This window comes from Drosophila biarmipes, chromosome 2R (genome assembly GCF_025231255.1).
Source record: "Drosophila biarmipes strain raj3 chromosome 2R, RU_DBia_V1.1, whole genome shotgun sequence".
Taxonomy (NCBI): domain Eukaryota; kingdom Metazoa; phylum Arthropoda; class Insecta; order Diptera; family Drosophilidae; genus Drosophila; species Drosophila biarmipes.
In genome coordinates this window covers 2,958,147-2,984,597 of record NC_066615.1, presented here as the reverse complement: position 1 = coordinate 2,984,597, position 26,451 = coordinate 2,958,147, and the positions used below count along the sequence as shown (strand labels likewise).

General features: G+C 39.4%; 1 protein-coding gene and 1 long non-coding RNA gene across 38 annotated transcripts in view; one reads left to right on the top strand and one right to left on the bottom strand.

Annotated features, from left to right (window-relative positions):
• Positions 1-26,451, bottom strand: part of LOC108029356 (dystonin) — a 76,505-nt gene that overhangs the window by 39,069 nt on the left and 10,985 nt on the right. For 9 of the 37 annotated variants that reach the window (XR_007763944.1, XM_050887340.1, XM_044092160.2 and 6 more), the window contains exons 1-10: positions 18,473-18,638; positions 15,127-15,721; positions 11,831-11,892; positions 11,706-11,723; positions 11,590-11,649; positions 11,211-11,300; positions 10,956-11,126; positions 1,460-1,739; positions 485-1,398; positions 51-419 (exon numbers count right to left, since the gene is read on the bottom strand). Coding sequence is in view for 36 of the 37 variants with exons in the window: in XM_050887340.1 (XP_050743297.1) it covers positions 51-419; positions 485-1,398; positions 1,460-1,739; positions 10,956-11,126; positions 11,211-11,300; positions 11,590-11,649; positions 11,706-11,723; positions 11,831-11,892; positions 15,127-15,568 (2,406 nt within the window). In the remaining variant the exon portion in view is untranslated. Of the gene's footprint in view, positions 1-50; positions 420-484; positions 1,399-1,459; positions 1,740-1,914; positions 2,686-4,474; positions 4,615-10,955; positions 11,127-11,210; positions 11,301-11,589; positions 11,650-11,705; positions 11,724-11,830; positions 11,893-15,126; positions 15,722-18,448; positions 18,639-26,451 lie in introns of those variants that run through there. The other 28 variants (XM_050887347.1, XM_050887350.1, XM_050887349.1 and 25 more) reach the window with 8 other exon arrangements.
• On the top strand, positions 6,859-8,667 carry LOC127010975 (uncharacterized). Its single transcript, XR_007763946.1, has 3 exons — positions 6,859-7,662; positions 7,723-7,797; positions 7,861-8,667. It is a non-coding gene; the product is annotated as an uncharacterized LOC127010975 (long non-coding RNA).

The window sequence follows — 26,451 nt, the reverse complement described above, 5'->3', positions numbered from 1 at the left end:
AACACATATATAATACTAGCTCTATTATGGATATACTGGCCACTATTTACCTCGTAATATCTGTGCACGGAGGGCAGGTCGAGTTGTTTGTCCGCCCAGTCGCGCGTGATCTCCACTTGTTCTTTTTCATTGAGCCACTGCAATTCCGCCGAGGCCTGTCCCAGGAAGTGCTGCAACGAGTCTAGATCGGAAAGTCGTTTCGTCGAGGTGCTGAGCAGCTCGGCGTACACCTTCTGCAGCTGATTGAGACGCTGCTGGTACAAAGCCAGTTCATCCCCGGAAAACTTGGTCTGCTGACGCTCATCGTTGAGTATTTTAGAATGGAATTGATCAATTATCTTGTGCTCGTGCTGTTGGCGATCCAGTTCCTCCTTGACCGATGGCAGGTCACTACCATAGTCAGCGGCAAGCAATTGTTTCTGCAGGAAAGCATTGATAAATTTAAATGCATAATAAAGGTGAGATATCAGACATATGTTCTTACCAACTTATTTTGGCACCATTCTATGTGCTCCTGCAGATCGCGGAAATGGGGGTTCGTGTCGATCTGACGGGATTCGACCACCATGCGCGTTTGACGCGTCACGGTGGTCTCGTGGACGGGATACTTTAAACCAGACAGCTTCTGTACCAGGTTCGTGTGGAAATTGGTGCGCAGTTGGGCCCAGCGCTGGTGCAATTTGTTAACCTTTTTGTGCAGCTCGCTGACATGGGGATAGCGTCCCTCGTTTAGCACGTGGCAGTCCTGGTTCATGTCCTGGATGGGTTCTTCCATGTGCCGAATCTCGGTTTCTAGAGCCTCTACAATACTCTTCGCGTCCACAGGATGCAGTCGCTCGATACGCCGGCCCTCCTCTCCGATGCGCGTCTCTAGATCAGTGAGTTTTTGATCCACATGTTTAATTTCTCGCTGAACCTTGTCGGCTAGTCGTTGCAGCCGTTCCAGGCGTTCAATCTCCTGCTGAAGGATTACCTCGCGATCCTGCAGTGCCGTGTTCATTCTATACCACGCTTTTTCGATGGTATCCGGCCGCAGTTCGGATTCCACGTCCACTTCACCCACGGTCTCGAAGTAGCGCTCCAGCTCCTTGTAGATCTGAATGAGCTTGGACTTTTCCCGTTTGCGGGCGCTCACCTCCTCGCTACGGAAACGCTGCAGATCACTCAGCAGACGCTTCATCTCTATGAGAGTGGGCGGGAAGGAGCGTTCCTGCAAATAGGCTGTCTTCTCACGGCACCAGTAGATAAACTGCTGAGCTAAGTCGCGGTATTCATGGACGCGACGCTGAGACTCCATGTCGAACAGTGGATGGATCGAGGGTGGCTCAGGGAACACATCGTACAGTGATGAGATGTACGTGATGAGGGACTTTTCGTCCGGTTCGTTGGTGTCCACATCTATGATGGTATGCTTCCAATTATATTCTTATCTCCAAAAAGAATTATGTAGGTTTCTTACCTTCGGGATCCAACAGACGGGTCACTCCGTACTCCTTCTCCACAATGTGGAAGGCCGTCTCCAGGCGCTCCCTTGGCCGATCGTTCCTTGCTTTTCGCCAGTCAAGCAAGTCCGGGCGGTTGCGATGCACCAACGCCGAGAAGGCCAATCCATCTCGCCAAGACGACGTGAAGTCGTTAACACGAACACCCGGATACCTAGCAGTCGAGCGACGCGCCCAGCGCAACAGGGCCTCCCGAGCGGATACGTTGTCCTCCTTGCCCACAACAATATCGGAGATCTGCGTGTGATAAAGTTAAGTATTGAGTAAATACGGTTTACGTGCTGTTAAAAACAAAAATCAAGGATTTGTTGGAGGTGAGCAAAACTGTGGTCGCCAGAGTTGAACTGTTTTGAAAGGGAAAACAATTTAGTGGTCCTTATATTTGATATCCATTCCGAAGCATTCTTTTTACCTCTCTGCGCGGCGTGGACGACTCTATAGCAGGCGGCAAGGCCCGACGGTATTCCAACTCCGAGCTACGAATCATTTTTGCTGGAGGCAATAGGTCCTCGGCCGGCTGGGCATTTTCCTCCGCGCGACTTAAAGTAGTAACTTTCCGAACAATATGCGTGGTAACCCGTCGATGGCCATTCGGAGCCCTTTGCGATGTTTTCGTGCTCTCCACACTAGATCCTAACACCTCCGTGGATATGCGTTTATTCCGAGTCACGTGTTGGTAATGGGCGGAGGATGAAGCACTTCCGCTAACCGGGACCAGTGCCCGAGTTTCGGATACGCGACGTGAATTGCCAGCGGGATCTTGGAAGGTCACTGTGCGCTCAAAGTTGGTCCGTTCATGGGGAACGCTTCCCAAGGGGGATTCCCCTGGATAATCCGTGATCACCGCCTCCACAGTGCGCTCCCTCTTCGTCTCATGACGATACCGCAGACTGGAGTCATCGATATTGGTGGTTATCGCCGGACCTCGGGAGGAGTGAACCACTTCGGATCCGCTACTCAGGACATCTCCCCCACCGCCATTCGTTTGCCGCACTAGTTGTTGTGTGCGCTTCAGGGTCGATTGCGAGCTGGAGTGCATGTTAGCGCGAAAATCTGGATGCTTTTTCAGTTATTGCTGTGCTATCGTTTGTTTGGTTTGTATCACTTTTTTTCGTTTCGTTTTTGGGTTCGTTAGCAAATCGTTTCGCTTTGCCGCTTTTCTTTTTCGTCGATTTTTGTAAATCTGCGGGTTATTTTAAATAAGCGTAATTATTTGCCGGTCCTCACAATTTGAGTTTAATTAAGCCAAAGTCAAACCGGCACCGGATGTCTTGTTTTATGTGGCATTGCCCTACACTGTGTCAGAAGCCCCATCGCGATCTCAAGCGGGGAAAAATTAACCGAACGAGCCAAAGTAGAGTGAAGCAATATAGTATGTGGAGGGGCCATAGTTGTTGCGAATTATTTATTTTGTTGTACGTACACATAATTATCCAACCCGTCTGTCTGCCTTGCTCTTGGCGCTATTTGTTACTTCTTTTCCTGCCGACATTTTTTTTCAAACAATATATACATATATAGTTGAGGCAAAAAGATAATTTACACTGCTGATTCATGGACAGAGATTCATTAGTTTCGGAACACGCAGGCCTATTTTGCATAGGAAAATGGAGAGAGGAACGATACGGCGATGAAACAGGACGTACCCTTTGTTTATTTTCTCTTTGGGAAGTGAAGGAAAGATTCAAATTTTTGGTAAAACTAGACAAAGTACAAATTATGGAGTCCAGCGGCAAGGAAAAGTAATTGTAAAATCTGACATCATAGGACTACAAAAACGAACAATATATAATTAATATAATACCGATATAACAAAAACAAAAATTGCCCAAGTGAACTGGAAAGTTCAAGTTGGAGATTGACAACAGGACAATGGAGCAAAGCGAATTTGCGAATATCAAAACGAGCTCCTGCTACACCTTACATTTTTATAAAAACTAAATGAATCTATATAGCTCAAGATCAACAAAGCAGACCAAAAACATCGCCCCCCTAACAAAAGGCACGACAAATGTTTGATCTGCATAGCATTGGAGCTCGGGTTTTATCTGGAGGTGGTAGCTGCGTTTTACGCCTGCGCAGCACCGTGACCAACGTATACACCTATTCATTCACTGCGACACACTACCAAAAATGCTAATTGCAGTGTCTTTAGCACACTATAAACGATCTGCGTTGTTTTTATGTGATAATGCCAAAAGCAAAAATGATAGAGAATAAGAAAAATACCTTGTGGCCGAACCGCTCGAAAAGTGTCTGTGGAGGCGACTCTAAGAGGCGTTAATGGCTTGACATTCTCAACGAGTCTTTTAAAAGGCGGCAGAGCTCCATCTGGTCGTAGCCATGTTTGGGTCTTTGGCTACTGTTCGATGTTTGGAAATGCTTGATTTTAAGAGGCTCCCAATTTGCATTGCACAACGAGAAAAACATTAATTCAGAACATTGTAGAAACTCGGGTCTACGACATACAATTCAAAATAGATAAATAACTTTGAATTCCATTCTAAAACTATAAGAATTTGTATATTTTCAATATGTATTAATACAGTATTTTAAATGCATATTACTTTTATATGTATATTAAATATACCGTACCATAAAATAAATCGGTTTTGGGGATTATAATTTAATTACAATTAATAAAGCATCCTCAGACCATAGTTTAAATGAAAGCCTCTTTAAAGAGCGTGTAAAATTACGAAACAAAGACAAAAAACACACACAGAAGAAGAAACAAACGATCGAATTGAAGCAAACCGTTCCGCACTTTAGTAATAAACTCGTCATAAAAAATAATTGAAAAAGAACTCAATTGCAGGAGATTGAAATCAATTGAAATTGGCGGCATTTAACAAATCAGACCCCAGCGCTGTTGTAAAACCAGATTCTGACATCATGGAAAGTCAAATTAAGTGATTGAAATCACTTTAGGTGGGGGCTATGATTTTGACTTAATAGTTTTCTGAACGCACACTCTTGTATATAATTATTGGGTTTTAAAGCCCGTTCCCGTAGGTTTGAAATTCCGGAGTTCCCAAGGAACACATGCGGATTTTAGCGAATATTTTATGAAGAGGGATCGTGAATAGAATCGGCGGCGTCTCGATAACAACTAAAAGCGATCGCGCCAAGCTAAAACGCTTAAAGTGTGGCTTGGACCAGGTGTAGACGCCGCTGCCGGCGTCTACGTGGCTGCGCTGCTTTGTTTTTTGGTACAGGCAAGAATAGAAGCGAAGCTGAAACAAACTGGAATTGGCACATGGTGAACACTGTCTGCGTTGGCGTTGACGTTAACGTCGGCGTCAAAAGTCGGTGTTTGTAAGGTGGAATACATGGAATCGCAATCGTGCTGACAGCTGTGCGTGTGCGGTTGTGTTGGTGGTCTGCCTCTGCGTTTTCCTCCGTTTCTGCCATCCCCGTTATGGCCTGTTGGCTTTGCTGCCGCTTTCGCTGCCTCTGCCGTAGTTCCACCTGATTCTGCCGCCACTGCTCCGTGCTTCGATGACGTATTTGCAACCAACACCTGTGTTTTTGCCGCCGCAACCATGGCGACGCAAACGCCGACGCCAGCTGAGACGCCCACGCCAACGCATATGTGGTAACGGTGCAGAAGCAACAACAACAGCATAACAAGGGCAGCGATGCTTGAAATACCCTTACAAGCCTTTAATTCCCATAGCAGATAAGCATTTTCCTAGATTCCCATAATGGTAAAAAAAAAACACCCACGGTGAAAAGTTAATAGGTTTTATCAAAGCTTTTAAATCATAAATTACTCTCTCTTAGTTTATAAACTGTTTCTTGAAAATGCCATTGAACTACACATCGTTACAGTTCAACTTTCGTCATTCGTAACCAAATAAGTGCAATTTCTCCATTAGATCTAAACCAAGGTTAGATATGTAAATTTTTGGTCATTTCGTTTTCTGAATTAAAGGCGTTTTAGATTACCAATAAGAAGAATATTATAATGGCATCCCAAAAGAAAGCTCAGTAAGCCGAAAGGAGAAGGACGTTTGTTACACAACCAGGGCTCGGGAATTTTCTCTCTTTCGAACTTCTGTTGTGCTAGCCGCCATTCAGAGGATTAGCCGACAAACAGTAGGTAATACGTCATTCCAGGTACTCAAAAGTACAAGAACACAGGGCCAAAGAATAATTAATTAACAATGGAAGTAAGGTTGAGAACTTGATGATGGAAAGGAACAGTGCAAAAGGCAGAATAAAAATGAAGAGGAAGCCGAAACGGTGGTGGAATGTGACCATTGAGTCTTGATTAAAAACTTAAACTAAAAATACCTAAAGAGCGAAGACAACAGCAATTTCATTTTAAATATCATAACATATCATGACCCAAAAACATTTAGCTTATAAGAATATGTGTTAAAAAACACGGAAGATATAATTTTTCAATATTATTTTACCACTAATTTTCCGATAGTTCCTATGGGAGCTATATGATATAGTCGTCCGATTTTGATAAAATTTAAATCTAAATTCAGAACAGAAAAAACACGAAAGATATAATTTTTTTTTTAAATTTGTTTCCCCGATAGTTCCTATGGGAGCTATAAGATATATTTGTCCGATCCGGCTGGTTCCGACTTATATTCTACCTGCAATAGAAAGAAGGCTTTTGGGAAAGTTTCAGCCCGATAGCTTTAAAACTGAGAGACTAGTTTGCTTAGAAACGGACGGACAGACGAACGGACAGACGGATAGACGGACATGGCTATATCGACTCGTCTTGTGAGGCTGATTAAGAATATATATACTTTATGGGGTCGGAAACGTCTCCTTCACTGCGTTGCAAACTTCTGACTGGAATTATCATACAATCTGCAAGGGTATAAATACTTTTACTATACATACTTTTCGAAACCCGAAGAAAAAGTAGACTTACGTAATAATGTAAGGGAAGCACTACATTATAATGAATGCAAATTAGCATCAATCACCGACACATCGCATGCATTTCCTTCATAAATCCAAATATGGTAACACAGAATTATTACCAGTCTTGCACTTAAAAAGTCGAACGAATTCAAGCGGGTGTCGAAAGACGAGGCTGGGCTAACCAGACGGAAGTGCTTTTGATCCGTGTATGCCTAAGATACGAACCCTCGACACATTCGCTCGCGTACTGCCAACATGGGTTAATTAGCATGTTACATGCCTTAAACCCCCGGTGGCAATGCCCTATATGGGGTAAAAGCCAGTGCCTGCGACCACTGCATATTTGCTGGCCATATTTATGTATGGGTAATAAATACTCCTAACTGCTGTCAGTTGTTTTTTCGATTCACACACACTCTCGAATCGCATCGACAATATAGTCAATACAGGTAGACTTAGAACCCACACCTGGAGCTCCCCGAGTAAAACTGTGTAGCTGAATTGCAAATCTAATTAGCTGCTAAAGGAATGCACCGCAGAGAGGGGGCGAAATTACGGGTAAGTACTCGCACTGGGCATCCGCTTATTAATACTGGTATGATGCAACCCTGTAAACAAATGCGGCTTTATGTTTGGCACTACTCGTAATTTGAGCAGTGTTTTGCACTTAAATTGTGTTGTTTGTGGTGGGAATACAAAGCAAAATCAGTAGCTGCTAATGTTCCTTCTCCCCTTTTAGTTTCCCATTCCCCTGGTAAGTTCTAACATGGGAAAACCAATATTATTTTATCTGCACTCCTATTGTCTTACTCCTATATCATTGGTGAGGAGCTGAAGCAATTGTATACAGTTCAATATTACCCATTTTTATACCTAAAGATTTTTTTTTCTTCTCTGTACACCATAATGTTCTAGTTATTACCTAGCCCCGGACAGAACTTGTGGCTGTGTACCGAGGTGTAGGTGTCGCACCATGTACGTCTGACATTCCTAGGGATATCGCGGTGTGGGCCCATCACTATTGGCAAATCAAATCATTTACGGTGCCGATTGTAATTTCATCTAAACACTTGAAATGTATCCAGCGGTGTGATTTCAATTTAGTTACAAGTCATGAACACACTTACACTGGTAAACGCTTCTCGAGTGCACACAGCTATTCTAGACAGCTCTAGACATTTGCATACCAAACAGAAAGAGGTGGCAGATAGTATTTAGAAAAAGAGAGGCTGTCAGGCACTTTGTTTCCTAATTTGACCAAAAAGTAAGTTGTCGATTTATTAATGAAAACGATTATTGTTTCATCTGCGATAGCTATAAATAGATTTCGAGATCGAGATCGAACCCACACACCGAGGCTATTCAAAAATTCAGTCATTAATGTGATACATTAAGACGAGTAAGTGCATCTGTTGTTGGTGTTGCTTTTGGCGTTGTCATATACCTACATCTATACCTATAGCTATATAGCCAGCTGGTCGAAAGTCCGAGTTCGCCGCCTGCGTTGAAGTCTTTTGATTGGCAAGAACCGAGAAACGCTGATGTCATGGGCAGGGCAGTAAACAAACAAACTTTACTCCACCTGATTTTTTCAAGTAATTCTTGTTGTTGTCTGCGGCTGTTCCCCAACTGGCATTGGATTTATTGTAACACATACCATGGCGTATTATAATAAATCAAATACCACATACAATAATCCAAAAAATAAAAGATTATAATCTTTTCAAATTCGACCGATGACGTGAGAATGTCTGGGTTTTCGGTGGCTCTCCTCTAGCTATTGTATTTCGGCTTTCTTTCGCGGAGTTATTTTTCATGGCTGGGCGCCCTGACTAAACATTCGTATTGGTCATGGCATTTTGACGAAATATAAATGCGTGGCACACATGCCCGCACTTGCTCCCCAACTAACAAGCGATGAAAAATTGCAAATTGCTTGGGAAATTATCTGATGCTCATAATGAAAACGTTTGTCAGAACCATTCGACATAGATCTTGACGATTTGGCGCACACCGGTTGCCTTGGGGATCTTGGCAACTTATTATTTTAACTCAGCAATTGAGCGGCTTAGGAAGTTTACGTGGCAGCCGCAAGGTTACATGAAGATTTGTGGCTCCCAAATGTCAATTTAAATTTTTTTCCTTGTCTTGAAAATTTAAATATTTTAATGCAAAAAGTTTGTTCAAACAAAAATAATAGTAACTGCAAAAATAATTTTTCAAAAATAATTGTTCTTATATTTTCTATGATTTTTCAAAGGTGACAACGTCGGAAAAAATTTGTATGGAAGAGAGATAAATATGGCTTAAATGCGTATTTCTAAACATTTTCAAAAAAACATAAAAAATATAAGAAAAATGTATTTTTGCAGTTACTATTTGCAGCAAATTTTTTAAATTTACAAGGCGAGGCAAAAAGTTTAAGAAGTAGATTTTAACAAAAATTAGACCTTTGCAATAAATATCGAAAGAATTAAGAAAAGTATGGTGGGATCATTTAAACGGCATTTAAATTACCTTTCCATTGATACCAAAAGTTAACAAAGCAAGCAAAAATAGGATGCTAAGGGTTATTCATAAATAAAAATATAACACATTTTGTAGCCAACCGATCAACCTATATGTAGAGCGTACTGAAACCTGTAATAATTAAGCTAAAAGCTGCCATAAACAAGCACTAATATGTACGGAGATCATTGAAACCACGTGTACAGTACTAGAAAACTCTATAGAGCTAAACAAGTTTTATGTCTCAAGTAGAGGTAAAATCTCTGATTGATTGTTTTGTTTTCGTTGTTGTTGTGGGTGGTTCATAGATCAAATCGATTCGCTTGCACAATTTATAACTTAATTACAAGCCAAGCAGCGTTACAAAGTGCCAGCGGCTGCTGTTTAGAAAATTGTTTTGGAGCTTATTATTATTTTGTTCGCTTTAACAATATAATTTCTCAGCGCTGACCCACAAAACACTGAACATTAATTGAATATACAAAACAGCTTCGCTTTTCGCTCACGAATGAATATAGGATTTATGTCATAACTAAAAAACGTCGATTGCGGTTTGAAATAGAATTTGTATAACTTAAAATTAAACGAGACTGAGAACGCTGTAAGCAACTAGTTTTGCATTCCAAAACAGATATATCCTTTTAAGTCGAGCGTATAGAATTTGCATATTTTTTCCGAACCAGATCGGATGACATCAGGCACCCGCAATAGCAGCAACGAAATACATAAATCCTTGGTGGCAAGCAGACAAGAAATAATGAATAAAACACAAAACAGTAAACAGTATGTGACGCGCGATTGGGTTTCACATTGTCAAGTGATTTACAATTCGTTCGCCTCAATTGAATAAACGTAATTTGCAAGCCTGAGTTGCGTGTTGCTGCTGCTTTTGCCGTTGCCTCATGGTCGCTGAACTGACAGCATCATTGAGCATTTATGCGCGAGATCGTTCAAGCAGGAGCCAAGCCGCAGCCACATCGACGTCCAACGACGTCTCAAAAAATGCATCTGCGTTCGTCGGCAGTTACGAATGATCCAAGCCAGTTGACACACATACTGCGGAAATGTATCTCACGATGAGTCAGTGTTCAAAAAAATGTAATAGGCGATTTCTACAATCAATTGTGAAATTACCACGCATTTCTTATATTACTTTGTGACTCTCTGGTTAGACAAATCGTAATTTGCCCTTTTGATAATGTTGCTTACCGAAAACATCTTCAACTATTTCATTTGACTTTACACTTTATATTCGGGGATTTCTTTTCATTTACTGTTTTTACACACGTTGTGCAAATCTAAACTACATTAATTACCCAACTACAAAGTTATTATTTAATTAGAACCACAACTTACTTTATAAAAACTTGAGGTTTGGGTTTATAGGTTTTTCCTTGAATGTATGTCCAATCAACACGCCTGGTCAATAATTGAAATTTTACCAACTTTTATAAGGCAAACCATGAATTCAAGATCATACAAAATTTGCCTAAAGTTGATAGTTGATTTTTTGTAAAAAAAAAAAAAAAGGTTGAAACATGTTTATTTCGAAACTGCATCCCAACGCAGCAGCCAGCTTACCTTGCCAAGCTTCCGTTGGATGTGTAGGTGGTCAAAAACACTCACGCTCCGAAACTCCCTCGGCTTCAAAGCCAACTCACGGCCTTGCTGCTGACGAACTGTAGCAGCAGCAACATCGCTATGTGTGTCAGTCAGCGGCGGTGGCAAAGAGAAGGCAATCGGGTTGCCTTAAAAGGCTGGGCCGCGTTCGCCAAAAATTTAGCTTTGGGTGTATCGCGCGTAGCTCGTAGCGTGTCAAGACTGTACCTGGTTGCTGTGTGGGCTGCAGGCAAGTCGGCTCAATGAATCGATCCAAACGCCCAAATGAAAACAAACTCTATACCGGGGTCACCTTCAGTTGTCGCAAGAGCGGTTCGTGGGCGTTTGCTGTCTCGATGGCTTTGAATCGCTGCCCACCAAAGCGGCGCCCACAGTTTTGCTCCAATTGCTCAATCAGTATATACCTATTGAATGTGTTCGACAACGTACCTGGAAGTGCAATATAATGGTCCAGATCAGGCCCAGGGTCAACTTGGGATTGCCGTCCACAATATCCTCGGCACGTATGTTGACCAGCTTGATCTTCTTGTAGCGCAAAAAGTCCAGAGCCATTTGGGCATTCTGCAGCATATGGAAACGCATTTTACCCTTCTCGCGTGGCTAAAATCAAGTACAAGAAAAACACAAAGAAACGTTGGCGAGAGCGTGACAAAAATGCTAAGAAATCAATTGAATAACGCTTACCAGGTGTTCGCCAGATAGCACCTCCAGGAGTGAAAGTAAATTGTGACCATCGCGCAGATCTTCGAACAAGTCCACCACACGACGATTGGCCTGCAGGTGGGGGAGGCGGTTGCGAAATACCAGTAAGAGGAGAATTCAAATAAATTAGAGAGTAACCCGAAGCAAACGACATGCAAACATAACAACTCAAAATTGCTGGGATCGCACAGCAAAACAAATCGAATGGTAGTACTACATTTTGAAAAAGCAGCAAGTTAAAACTGAAGAAAACAACATCAAAAAAATAGATTTACCCTTGCAGTTGGTCAACAACTCAAAAAAGACAACATCAATAAATGTTTGGGTTTAACTCTAGTTTATCCCTTCAAACTCGACTTACTGACTGAGAACAACAGGGCTTGCCATTTGTGGTTACACAAACATGTAGCATCGTATAGGTCTGAAAATCTTACGAAAATCAGTTTAATCTTTAAAAAAAGGAGTTAAAATGTTCACCTTCGCATACTTCCAATGCTGCATGTGAGTAAATATGGCATTTTTAGATTTAATTAGTGGGTTTCTTTTACTTGAGCTCAGTTTTATGATTGTAGGACACCTTTTAAGCTTGATCATTAACTCACCTTTTTCAGATGTTTGTTAACCCATTTTGTGAAAGTCTTCTTCTGAATGGCATCGCGTTCATCTAAGGGGAAATAAGTAAAAAAAAAGATATCTTTAGCACTTTTTTATATACTAAATATCGGTTAGTAGTCAAAAATCATGCAATGCTTTTGAATTTTTGCCTAAAGAACCCACTCAACTGACGCAATCTTAGAACTCAATATGTTAGCGCCCACAAATTTTACATTTATTACTGAACTATCTAGTAACATCATCACACAGATTCAAAGTCATTTTTATATTACTTCTATAATGAATAATCATTGAGACCGGATATACTGTCCCGTCAACATTTCGATTTTTCTTAGATTTCGTCCTCAACTGATTGTCCACAATCTTATTCTTTTTTAATTTTTGGCATTTTCAAAAATAAAAAAAAAATCTTTGGTTTTTATAATAAAAAAAAATGTTTTATCAAACAATTTTCTATTTCTCATATTTTTAAAGAGTTGCATATTAATGATGTATTAGTGATTGTGCTGTAAGTGTATAATTTCCCTATTTACCCCTCTCACTCGCCCTATGTATCTATATTCCCGTTCAGGGTCTCCGCAAACTTTGGTCAATGTTTTTCTAGCGTGATATGTATATACAAAAACAGATAAGAAATGGGTGGGCGGGAGTTAGGTAGCCCCAGCTTTGATTTGTTGGTCTGACATATGACGTGTGTTTGTTTGCGGGAATAACCCACCTGGAGATAGGCGAATGGGCATGTTTCCAGAACTATCATCACAAAAATTAAGCATTTCCAACTTGTTTTTGCTGCAAGTATGCGCTGATAACTCTATGGTGACAATAAATTAGTGTAACCAACCACCTTTTTTGACTACAAACTAATCATTGGGGGACAACGAAAGGTTCTGCAGATTCATATATCGTCAATAAGAATTTCAAGACGAGCCTGTTGTAAAAGCCTCACAATATTGCGATAGGCCCGAAAAATTCAAGTGCCAAACATGTGAGACCATAAACGTAGAAGAACAAAAAAACCAAGTCATACATATAACGAGCAAATCAAAGCAGAAGCTGAGAAGCAAAACAAAAGCGATAACAGATAAGTATAAGGTGTCAGAGAGAACCAGTCACTATAGTCAAACGATCCCAACCAGTTTAACTCTCTTTCCTCTTATTCTCTTAGTTTCTATAAAGTATCCAGAACGAAGCTTAAATGCCCTGCGAAAAGAAACTACCAGTAAAACTTTCTATTCTCTTTAGGCGACAAAATGTCTAACGAGCCAAAAATTGTATGATCAACAAAGAACCGGGCTTGTTGATAAACAATATGGAAAATATACGGTCAAACTAATTGGTAAATTGGGAGAATTGAGGAGAATTCCAAAACATTATAGCTGGAACAGTATAAGCCTCCTAAGAATTTTCGGACGTCAGTGTGTTTAAACATAGTTAGTGATTTAAAGTTAGACACACTTCTGAAGGCGTCGTAATTCCGTAAGTGTTGATAGAATTCGATAACCTTAAATTCCCTATCAGCAACTTCCCTTCTCTTCAGTTACAGGTACAGGAGAGAATGAAATGGTGAAGAGAAAAGATCATGAACTTGTTCAGATCGGCGATGACTAATCCCTTTGCCATTTCCCATTCAAACAGAGATTCCACCTTTTGAAAACTCAGTCATTCATTGGGAGTACCCGATCTTTCCGCAGAAATCTTTCTGCATGATTGAGCAACACAACCCATTCGTAATCGGGCTCTTTTTTATCTTTCCTAAGCCAAGAGTGGCACACAAAGAGTTCGTAAGTATTCAGGCAAAAGGTGTACGACTTCGCCGGCACAAATACCAAAACAGGGTAGCACTATCTGAAAATGTGTCTGTATGCGGCGTTTTGAAGAGCGCGTGATGATGTCACGTTCTAAGTTGAGTTTGTTTTCGACGATTAAACGTTCGTTAAGTTGTTGTAGAAAGTTCGAAGAAGCCTATTTGATATTCGTTAATGTTTATTTTTGTATTAAGTCATTGTCATTGATTAGCACACTTAACTTTAGAAGGACGTTTCGCTTAGGCAAATATCGAGTCACTTGAAAGTATTCCAACATCCATTAAACAAACTAACGGCAATAACTACTCTATACTCTATATTTAATAAATGTTAAATGGACTTAGCTTTATTCCACTTGAGACCTTCTTTTAAATATTTTTATTGAAGGTACATTGCTGATTGCTTTGTGGCCATTGGAAACAAGCGATACATTGTTCTATCTTTTTTAAGGTTTAAATTATGACACAGTATGCTAACGTAAGAAAATGTCCTTCAAATGAAAAGTAGTACATATCTTGCTTTTATCTAAAAGTTAACAACATTCCCAGCTAACGGCGCCAGCAAATTAGTGTCAGGCAATCGAAAACGTATAACCATCAGCATAAAAAGCTAATATAAATGTTATTTCGGCTGGACAAATGAGTTCACTTTAAAATTCGTGGAATTCTGAAGTCAGTCAAATGTTTGTTCATTTGCCAGCACAGTTTTCAAGTGAGGGACTGAGCGAAATCGTGGTGCCCGGAACAGAGTGGTTTCATCCATTGCATCGAACCCCAAACTCCCTCTTGTTTAATTCAAGGTCGAGATGGCACCCTTTTATTTGATTACCATTTGATGTGCTAAGAAAGGTGCGACTAATGGTGCCCGAATGTAGTATTATTTGCCAAGAAGTGTCAAGTCGTGATTGTCGGAATTTGTAATATTTATAACCCTCGACAAGGCCTTGATAAGTACACCAAAGATGTGAAATGCATTGCAAAAAAGTGAGGTAATTTATTCGTAATAATAAATTCGTCGTTCCTCTAGATCTACTGTACATTCCATTGGGTTTGCATAGTTCCGCCAGAAAGCTTTAGGCCAGATAAAAATTTTGAGCGTAAATATTTGATTAAAACTTCTGTGGACTCTGAGCCAGCGTTTGAGGAGGCTCCTAGCCTTGCCCTTTATAATTTCCTCTGAAGCTTGTCTTCCGTCATATTTGGTCGTTGGAAAACATGTTTTTCGTTAGTTAAGCTTAGTAGCGTATGAAACCGCATCGGATTCATAAATTAAATTCATACAAACAAGATACAAACGAAGCGAACTTGAAATTCAAATGATTTCCGCGGGGGTAATTAATAATTCCTGTTTGAATTAAGGGGAGGAAACATCAAAGAACTGGAACACAACACATGCCACAAAGGAATCGGTAAATCCTATTTCCCACTTACGCATTATATCCCAATCTTCTATAAAGTGATCCCAAATGGACATGCTACCTTTAAATTGGGTGAGGGCATCCTCGTAGCCACCCTGCGGCTGTGCCTGGGTGGATGAGTGCTTGGCCTTCTTGGGAGCAGCCGGGCTATTGCTGGCCTCGTAGAGCGGCGAGGATCCGCTGCCCGTCGCTGAGTGGCGGTGTTGGTGGTGCTGCTGATGATGGTGACTGTTGTGGCTGTTGCTGTACAGCTCCCGATCTCGCTGCTCCCGCTGGACCTGCTGGTACTCCAGAGTACCATTATTGGCCGATAATCCTGCACCACCCGGGGAAACCGAGATTCTTGCCGGCGACTGACTGCTACTGGTGGTCGCATGATGGTAGCTCTGATGGTGGTGCGTCGTCTGACGAGAGCTGCTCCGCTTCATCGAGTTGCTGCTGCCGGGCTGCTGCTCATTGGGATCAAAGCCCAGGCGGTCTTTATAGTAGGAATGCGATGTCATCTTGCGGGTGGCACATTAAACACTATGGGTACTCGTCAGTCGTAAACTGTCTCTACAAATTTTTCGTTTTTGACGACGCGTAGCACGATTCGAAGTATTTTTTTGCGATGGCACTTTTCTATTTTTATTTCGACTGCTCCCGGTTGGCTGGACCTGAAGTTGGAGGTGACAAGTTTAAATACAAACGAGTGTATTATTGTACCCCTAAATTAGCTGCGCTGATTCAAGTGCAGACGATGCGATGCTCGTACTTGAACGTGAAATCATCAGAAAACCGCAATTGCAAATGAGTTGCATTTAGCGAAATACCAAAACGGAACACACTAACTTCATTTAAGTAAAAGTTCTCGTTGAGAAAGTGGGCGATGTGCAGTAAAAAAAATATTTTGATGTCATAACTATTTTCCACATAACATTTTCTTTTAGTAATTCTTAGAACTCATATAAGTTGGGTATTTTAAATTTTTTGATCTTAACGGTTCTAATAGGTTTTCATAAGTTTTCCTATACACTTAGTAATATTTCATTAACATTTCATCTAAAACTCTCAACTTAAATTGTTTATTATTATGAATGATTAAGATCCCACCATTTAAGTCTTTTTTCCTGTGTACCGTAGAAGCGCTCCTAAATATATATTAGGTATATTTATGTTTTCGCGTTGCCGGCATTTTGTTCCAATTGGCCGTTGGCCAAAAGAAAACGTGCTGTTCGAAATGTATCTACCAGAAACGATACACTAGTTTGCTTGGTGCATTTGTCGCCAGGGGCGAACGAACTGGCGACGCCTTCCACCAGACTCAGCTACATACTCTAAGATACAATGGAAGAAGAGCGCTATCGCGATTTCTTCTCTTTTACCCTGCAGGAAAATTAAAATTTATAAATATAAATTGAAACTGAATTCAGACGCAGCTGCAGATATAAAGCTCAAGTAGAAGCAAGCTCTTAAGTGATTTTATTTCGTGTTTCGTTTATTCTTCAATTTCTTCATTCTTCAACCTTCATTTACATTGGCAAATCTGCGGTCAATTTTTCGCGTACTTTCATTTGGAAATAAAAAATCTCTCCATCTGCCCGGATTTTAGAGATATATTTTTTTGGGGGCGATTCCATTCAATTCATGAGGTCAGCTTGAAGCTGTATTTCTGGCTCGGACCCGAAAGCACAATAAGTATAAATAAATAAATGACCAGACACGCAATCAGCTGCGGGCCCAGGAGACGGGTTGTCGCTCTGATTAGATACGACTACAACTATATGTATATACCCATAGTCGTACGTAGATACTTAGTTTTTATTCAAAGTTTGCGTAGTTTACTTTGGCAGAAGGTACTTTGATTTTAGTTAAAATACTGTCTTCAAGAATCCAATTTTTTTGATCAAATACATTTAAAAGATAGGATTTCAAAGAACTAAAAAATATTTATTATTTTACTCTGATTTAGATATTTTTAAAAGTATAAAAACTTGGAAATTTTCCATTATTTTCAGTTTGTTAGCATTGTATGCTTTAAATTCTTAGCGTATTAATTAAACGATGGTTACGAAGCTTAATAACACTCAATCATTTTCTTTGCCGTTTTTGTGAACTTTTACTTGAATTTTTGTTAAGTTTTTAGTTTTGAGTATTTCGGTTTTGTATTTCTTTGTAGTTTTTATATTATTTCCAAACGTAAACCTTTTTGTTTTTTTTTGCTATTGACATCTTTTACTTGCTGCAGCAGTGGCTTTCAATAATTTTCACTCATATTTTTTGCTTGTTATTGTTATGGTTTTTGTTATTGTTATTGGCTGTCAGCTTGTTCCGTGTGCATTTTCCATTCACATGCAAAATTTCACACAGTAAATTCACGGAATATATTTCCCCACTGCCACTGTCTGAACTTGGCTTTTGCCTCTCTCTTTTTCCCGTTTCGGTCTCCACCTCCTCTTCCTCCCCCATTTGTGGCACAGTTATGCGAGCTGTGCATTTTCTCTCATTTTTCTAAGCCAGGTTTAAACGGGAGAGTCGGAATTGACTATGCCTGGTATACCAAGAAAGCCTTGTTTTCGGAACTAACAGGTAAAAGAACAGAGAGAGCGAAGAGAATTGTAAGAGGGAGAACAGCGGGTACACAGAGAAAAACAACTAAAATGATTGTTTCCACATTTCGGGACATTTTCGCATAAAAATGTTTAAAAAATAAGGTATTAACTTGAAAATGCTTTAGAGCTGCACCATAAAGAAGGGCACATCTATTTTAACTATACCAAAAGTGCGCAATTTCCAAGGCAAGGCTAAAGCTAGTGTTTTTTTGGGTGTGTAGGGAGCGTCTCGTGCATTTGGCATGACTAATTCGTCTTAAACGAGATAAAAACCGAAGTAAAATACAGACTACAGAGTGACTGTGGATTTCGGTGCGTGTGAGCAGCGATCACAAATACGATCCCAGATCGCCCCTAAAGAGCAATTCAGCTCACCGAAATCTAAGAAAAAATCAGACAAAAACTGGTTATTGAATGAAAAGTCAGCCGACGAGAAGCAACAACAAAAATGGCAAAAAAAAAAACGCACAACTAAAAAAAAGTTGGGAGAAGTTAAAAATTTCTCGTTTGCGACAGGCAAATATTTAAAAAATGCAACACAGCTGCTGGGTTTTCGGGAACTATGAAGTTCTGAGGTCTTGGGTTCCTTTTATGAGTTTCCTTATCGGTTTGGTTTATTTAGGACGATAACACAAGAGCGGCCATTCAGGCAGTTACCGAATTAAGTCATTTATTTATTTTTATAGCGTTTCGTGTTTTTGCTGCTTCAACACAATTTTCACAGTAAAGATAAACGAGGCTGTTGTATGAGTTTTGATAGTTGTTCCTTTAAAGTTTTTATTTTAATTTTACACTTTTCTTCAGGTTCCTCCTCACTTGTTAAAGGGCCAAGTTGCGTTCGTTAACTTCGCGCGAGTGTGTGCGTCAACAAATTGTTGTTGCCACACTACAAACACATATATATGGACGCAACGCACGCACACACAGACACTGGTAAGAGAACGAAGTAGTAGAAAAACGCCCAACCGCTCGGTATCGCGGTTCAAATTTGACTGAGCGTCATTGGGGTAAGCGAATTTACTTGGGTGCTGAGATACAATTGCCAGAGTCGAGATACAAGAGCGAAGAGAGCCCATCGAGAGAGATAGGGAGAGAAAGAGAGAGTGAGGGCGCACGTCGGCAGGTGAGCGAGCGGGGCAGGTGTATCGTGATGTATTAATGAGCAAGATCAGTTGCTCAACTTGCTGTGAGTGAATACGCACTAGCCCTGCTCACTTAGCTGTTCACTTGATCAGTTATTCACTCGCTCTTCGGTTCTTCACATTGATCAGCTGCTTAGGCCGAAATCCCATTTGCATCGCGAATGTCGCTTCTGTTGAAAATAATAACCTACTTTGGCGACGCTTTTCAGAAGATGGTTTTTTGGCACAGTTATTTTTTTTGTATAATGTGTTTTATAGCTTTGCTGTCTTCCATAAGTTACTTCTTAGCGATACACGTAATATTTACTTTGTTTTTTATAAAATTTTATCTTTTAAGTTTCTATCTTCCAAAGGTTTCTTCCAAGTTACTCCAATTACATTCAGGGAATAATTTATTAAGTAAAGAATGAAGAGAGAAGCTGCTCACTCATGAGCAATTAAAAATCAACTGCGTGGCCGGTTTTTGTGTGGGCAAAAAAGAGTAAAAGAGAAAAGAGCATATACTACAGCTCTTTAAGCGCTATTCGAGGCTATGTTCTCAACGTCAATGACCAAAATTGTCACTCTAACTCGAGTGGGTGCACTAAGAAACTACATAAAAGGTAATAGTCGATGGCCCAAAACTAATACGTACTGTTAATCAGCTAAAGCTAGTGCGAGATGAATGGAGATATGCTTAGAGTAAAGGGATCGGAATAAAATGAATTTTTTAAGGGTTTCATACAAATGCAAAGCCTAATATAAATTAGATCTTAACTCTGTCAATTAAAATTTATATACTTCCCGAAAGCTACTAAACAGCGTTATCGGTTTTTTTTATCAAAATATCAAAAAATATTTCTAACCCCCTGACATTTTGTAAGAGATGTTTTTCATATTTTTTAGTGTAAGCAAAATAAAAATAAATTCCTCATATTTGGTCAGAGCGTTCGCTATTTTCTGCGGGCCAGAGGAAGCCGCTTTAAACATGTGGGCTCACCGAGAAGCCAGAATAAAAAGTATGAAAAGAAAAGAAAATAAACCGCTAATGGTCATGGCCGTTGATACACAGAAAGCCCTAATTTGGCTCTCTTCTTTTTTGTGGTTTATTAACCAAGCCTCAAAGAAATAGGCATGGAAATATTGGAAGACCGCAGATAGACACGCACTTGTAAACGAATTTGGAAACTGCAGTTAAAAGAACTTTGACGTAAACACAAACAATCTGTGTTCGAAATAAACTTGTCTAAAAATAAAAGAATCCATAAAAATGAAACTGCAATTGGATTAGAGAGCGAAGAGTCAAGTCCTTTTCGATTTATTTGCTCAAGAGCAAAGTCAAAGAGAGCGAAGCCCGATCAGCTGAGAGATGCACATTAGATTTCGGGTGACACCAGCTTTCTGAAAAACGCGTTATGAAAATGGAAAGTGGAATGCGTACTGCCACAAAAAGTACGTAAATCGATCTGAAAGCCAGCTATTGGAAGCAGCTGTTTCGCTTTCAACGGAAATGCCGCACAGAGGAGTTTCAGTAGAATTGTAGTGAGTAGTAGGAATCACTTGTATTCGGTCACCACAGTGACTCAGGTCGAACATGTGACTAAGCCTCTGTCCATAAGTGAGTATCGAACTTTCGGCGTAGGCTTTAGCGATCAATTTGACCTTTTTCAGTTCTTAGGCCAAAAAACAGACATAAAGCAAAGGATGTTTACACAGAAAACAAATTACACATGTTAAAAAAATTCAATATACATTATATATTATACATTTTTCCTCGCAGATATCCATCTCAGTATTTAAAAAATATTATTGCCTTTTTTGCAATTAAAAAGGAAGGAACGCCCAAGTTTAGTACATTGATAAGGAGATTCTCTTAAGTGTTTTGACCAATTTTTAAAATAAATAATTGTGGTTTATAACCTAAGTTTTCGCATTTTTGCCCAGTATGGGTATTGTCTTTGGGCCCGCCATCGTTAATTTTGCATGTCTCTCAGCCGGAGTCTCAGTTTCGATCTCCGTCTGGGTCTCAGTCTCACTCGAGCGATTCCAGCATCCAGATAATCCAATCCCTCCACTCCAACACTTGGCAGTCATCTAGTTTCCCTCTTGGTCAGCCAGCCTACTTCCTCAAATGGGCATCACCCACAGCAAATCGATATATGTATGTACATGGTATCCAAAGTACATATGTATTAACTCAACTCTTTTTTATGCACATGGTGTTTTATATTTTTAATTAGTAATTGGCAATCGCACATCGTTGAGCAGATTTTAAATTGCCTGAGTTATTGGCAATGGAGGGATGGAAGGTGGAGGTTTCAAGAGAGGCGCCATTTAATTGCCTTCTGATTGTTATGGCTTTTTGAATTGGCTTCTGGCACGCCATTGAGTTTGGAATATATAAATGGGTTAAAAACGTGGGGAGGTGGTGGAAGTCTATTGCCAATCAGCAAGGATTTTTATGGAAAGTTGAGGACTTCGGTTTAGATTTTCGACATTTAGTAGTAGTAGTGTCATTCACTTAGTCACGGAACTGTTAAGCTGCAGCTGCCACCTATAGGTATTGCTATTAATAAAGCACTGCCCACGCTTACGCCCATAGTCTTCGGAATTCCGCCTGTCACCAACATCCGTCTCAAGGCAACCAGAGCGGCCCCAACAGCTTTACGAAAAAGACTCATTTAAAAGCTGAGACTCAGACACCGCTGCTGAGAATTTCCCGGTCGGTCGCGGAGTGTCGGCAATTTAATTTGCAACCGATATAGCGACAATTTATTAATAATTTTCCCATTCGGAGAAAACTTAATATTAAAATTTAACCTAAGTAAAGAATTTTTATTTAAATTTGTCAAAACTAGTTATGATTAGGATGAGATTTTGTGTAAACTATCTAAATGCGTACTTTCAAATTACTTTTTTTTATACTCGTATAGCTGTCAAAGAAACGGTCAGAGAAAAAATGAAATAATTTTTTGATATAACTGCAGCTATCGACAATTCTTCAAAATTGAACATGGTTTCAGCAACGTTGTTATTTCTTATAACTGCAAGGGTATAAAAACTTCGGCTTGCCTAAGTTAACTTTTTTCTGGTTTTTTTATTTATTTAAATATGCGGTTCAAAAGATAGAGAGTCACATTTTTTAAACGTTTTGAGGAACCAAAAAAACAAGAATCCCTTCGGACGTATTTGCGGGTAAAAAGCAAAAAACAGCATATTTTCAAGATTGAGTTTCTTGTTTGGAATTGTTTGGTAACACATTTCAAAATGGGGATTTAAAACCAATGTTTCTAAGCAATCATCAAAATTCAATTTTTTACTACAATGTTATTTTGATGATGATGACAGAGGTGTACTACATTCGTCGAAAGGTATGTACCAGGCAAAAGGAAGCGTTTCTGACCCCTTAAATATTCTTGATCAAGAACACAAGCCAAGTCGATCTAGACATGTTCGTTTGTCCGCCCTTCCGACCGTTCGTATGTCTGTATAAACGCCTAGAGTCAGACAAGCCATGCAGACTCCTAACGCCGATATGCTAGAACATTTTTTTTAATGAAATATATTAGTCTTCTCAATTATACCTATCGATTGAGCAAAAAATATGTCTGCCACGCTCACTCTAACGTCCACAAATGGCCAAAACGCTTAAATCTGTCTGCCGCCCTCATTACCATATATTGAAATAGCGGGTACGTGGCACTATACAATACCGCTTTGCTGCTTATTTATCTCTATTTCTCTTTTGCTTACTTAAGCTGAGTAACGGGTATCTGATAGTCGAGGCACTTGACTATAGATAGCATTCTTCCTTGTTTTTTAAAAACAGCAAAACACTTTATCGTTAAGTCACTCTTTAATTATAATTTTTATTGTGTCATTTTTTTTAATCATGCATGAAGTATTTTGTATTCCTTGCATAGTATTACTTTAGCCAGGGGTCTGTAAAGCTTAGCAGCGTGTACATTTTTGACCAGCACTAACAACTGAGTCGATCTAGTCAAAAGTTATACAACAATCCCATTTTAGGTAGTAACTAAAAGGTTTAAACGGGATGAATCGAACAACTGTACCCTAAAGCAAGCAATAAAATCGTCGGACATTTTTTATTCAACTTTTATTATACAGTTGAATTATTTAAATACAATTATTTAAAATCAATTGGATGGAAACAAGAAAAAAAACCTTTGGTAGCTAAAAATTCACTACTTAATAAAATTTATCCCAAAGAAATATCGGAAGTATAAAAAAACTGTGTCAAGTATTCTGTTATATGGTTTCTGTAATGTAATTTTATTTGCATACTATGTTTTTGGCTACAAGGGTACATAGCTTATGCCGCTTTATAGTAACGAAAAGATTTTCATATAAAAAAGACTTATTCTTTAGTAAAAATGTTGTAATTAAACTCATTAATTGCGCTAAAGTCTTTGGCTGCTGTCAATAGATACATAAACTGGGCTTAATCATTTGCAACTGTCGAAATAACCAGACTGATAAGTATATCAATGTGGCATTAGGCCTGGCTTATTGTGATGTCACATTTCAAACAAGTCAGGATGGGATGCCGGTTAAGTAGACTCCGCCTCTTCTTCAAACCGCTAAAATGTTACATTTTTCCCTTATGCGGCGCCGGTTTTTTGACTGACTTACTCACCACTTTTGCTGGCTTTGTAAACAAAGGTGGCACAACGATAAACAACAGTGGCACATGAAATTCGTGTAAGTTCACCCCACTTCAAGGGAGCCCTGCCCGGGGGCCCTCCTCTTTTTGACTTGGGTAACCCACTGAAGGCAGACCCCATCCCAAACAAGAAAGGAAGTTAACTTCGGCAAGCCGAAGTTTGTATACTCTTGCAGTTATAAGAAACACAATGTCAAATTTTTAAGGATTCGTGTTGACCATTTTTTTGACATCTATATGTTAGAGTAGTCCGATTTTTGTTAAATTAAATTCGAAATTCCTAAAAATTTTAAAAATGTCATTTCCAAGCTTAGATTATATGTTAAAAACACCGAAGATACAATTTTTTTTTATTTTTCTTTCCCGATAGTTCCTATGGGAGCTATAAGATATAATTGTCCAATCCCGATCGACTCGTCTAGTGACGCTGATCAAGAATATATATACTTTATGGGGTCGGAAACGTATCCTTCACTGTGTTGCAAACTTCTGACTGAAATTCTTATAAAAATATGTATACTTTACAAAAAAGGGGGCGACTTCTACACCCGAAACAAAAAAAGATAATTTGTTTCTTGTTAATATAGATATAATCTAGATTTGCTTTTTCGAAAGTTAAAATAAATTCTGATGTTGTGAAACACCAGTAATTATTATACAACATAAACATACTTAATTGGAAATGGAATATTTTTCGAACAATGACGGTTTTTTCTTCAAGTGTACGTGGCTTGTTGTTTATTTTAACTTGCGTGTAATGTCATTTAAATGATTGCTCGATTGCTGACAAAGGCCAACTTGTTTCGCAGCAGTGACGTCATGGTCACTTCACCCACACAGAAATCGGCAAAAACATCGCTGTGATACATATAACAGGTTATAAATATCCATAAAGTGATATTGACTGGAGTTGAGATCATTGCAATTTCTGTGAAAGCCACAAAAGCAGGAACGCCTCAAATAAAACTCAGCGCGATAAATAAAAGCATTGCACAAGATCTGCTTAGGGGGGAGTTTCTCCCCTCGATAAAGTATCTTGACCTCGCATAGCCCAAGTGGATAATTTCGTGGCTGTTGATCTTCACTGGCAATTAGTAGCGTAGTTAAATATTTGTGTACAAATAAGTTGTACGAGTGTGCCTGCGTACATTTTTATTTAGATTTTATTTATATTCAAGTGCTCCGGCGGTTCTTCGCTTTGATCCAAAGTTTTTGTTTCTCGTTTGGAGTTGACAAATTGACACACAAAATTGCTTATCTTAATGAGTCAGAAGAGTTTTTTGAACGTTTTCAGGGTGTAGGAAGGACGGGGTACCCGAAACAGGAAACAAATATCTGGGACAAAGGCGCCATAAGGCGTTCTTCAGACTTCGGGGGAGTTAGATACCGAGATATGCATTTATTCACGATACTCACCTGACTGTCATGAAGTCGAGACATTCGTTTGGCTTCAAATGCTTACGTTTTATTCTTGAATGTTAGTAATTTTAAACATTCCTTTTGCTAGCTTAAATTTTAATTTTTAATTTTTTTAAAACAATTTTTTTTTAATTTTATTCGATAGTTGTTAAGTTACTCTGGGAGAACAAAAATATTATTTTTTGGGTCACGCGATAGATTGTGACGAGATCAACACATTTTAGTTCAATTTTTTTTCTGGCATAAAACCTGTAGGCCTCTCAGTTTTGGGCTGTTTTTGGGCGTTAGAGTAGGCGTGGGACCCTACTGAATCTAACACGCGCGGAACAAAATATCAGGAATCACATGAATCTCATGAAAATTCCCTTATAATCTATAAAAACCAGGATTCACTATATTGCAGAACACTAATAAATGTCATAACGTCATGAGTAATAATTACTAAAATCAGTCACTGGAAACAGAGAAAAAGATACGGTGAGTGGAGAGACAAAACGACCGAGAAATGCAAATTGAATTGAAAACTAATTAGAGATATCTACACAAACACAATCCCAACTTATCGGAATACAGACAAACAGCTGCTGAACGATACGGAGACCCAAGCACACATGACGACAATTAAAAAACCAAAACGACAAAGGAGACTCGCCGAAAACAGAGAACGCGAATACGAAATACTCCCAATGTCACAAAGAAACAGAAGCAAAAGCAGGTAACGATTGGGGAATAAAACAGACTGGAGCAGGGAAACAGTTATCAGTTTTCAATTAACAACATCGTGTTGTCGGTATCTGTATCTTCTAACTACAACTGAAAATACCAAAAATAAATCAGGTACTTCACTTAATGATATTACGAACTATAACTTTTTGGAGTTTTTTAAGACACTGATCAACCTTTTTTAGGAAAATTAAAAAAATTCTGTAAAAGTCCAACATTTGTCCTAGTTTTGTGGATGTAATTGTGATTTCCTTCCAACTGTTCTTTCGGTGGGGGCCGCCACCTGTTGGCCATTACCCATTCGTGCACGTAAATGTGCATTGAATATCTAATAGTTTTCCACTATATAAAAAACAGACATTTGCCAGATTTATTAATGAAAGAGGTACGATGCAACTCAGGGATCGTCGTCGCGCGTCCACATTTTTCGGTTCAATTTCAGCCAAGCCACTGACATGGTAAAAAAAATCCTATAACGATAACGCAGTATCGAACAACGCACTTCAAGCCGCTGTCGATTAATGGTAATGGGACAGACCCGGTGATAACACCAGCCTAAAAATAAATGCTGTCAAAGTAATCCGAAAATAAAATCGAAAATGGCTCGAATCAAAGTATTATAGCCTGGCCAAAAACTAAAAATATTGCCTCATACCCACACGCAAACGCCAAATATTCATACACCAAAATTGGTTCACTGTGCGCAGGCGTAACCAAAAGTGAGAACATCAAAATGGGAGAGTAATGTTTAAGAATATGCCAGCAATTGTAAACACAAGACCGTAAGCTTAAATTATTTAACCCAGGCACTAACACATTTTTAAGTTGATATAAAGCAATGCGTTTGA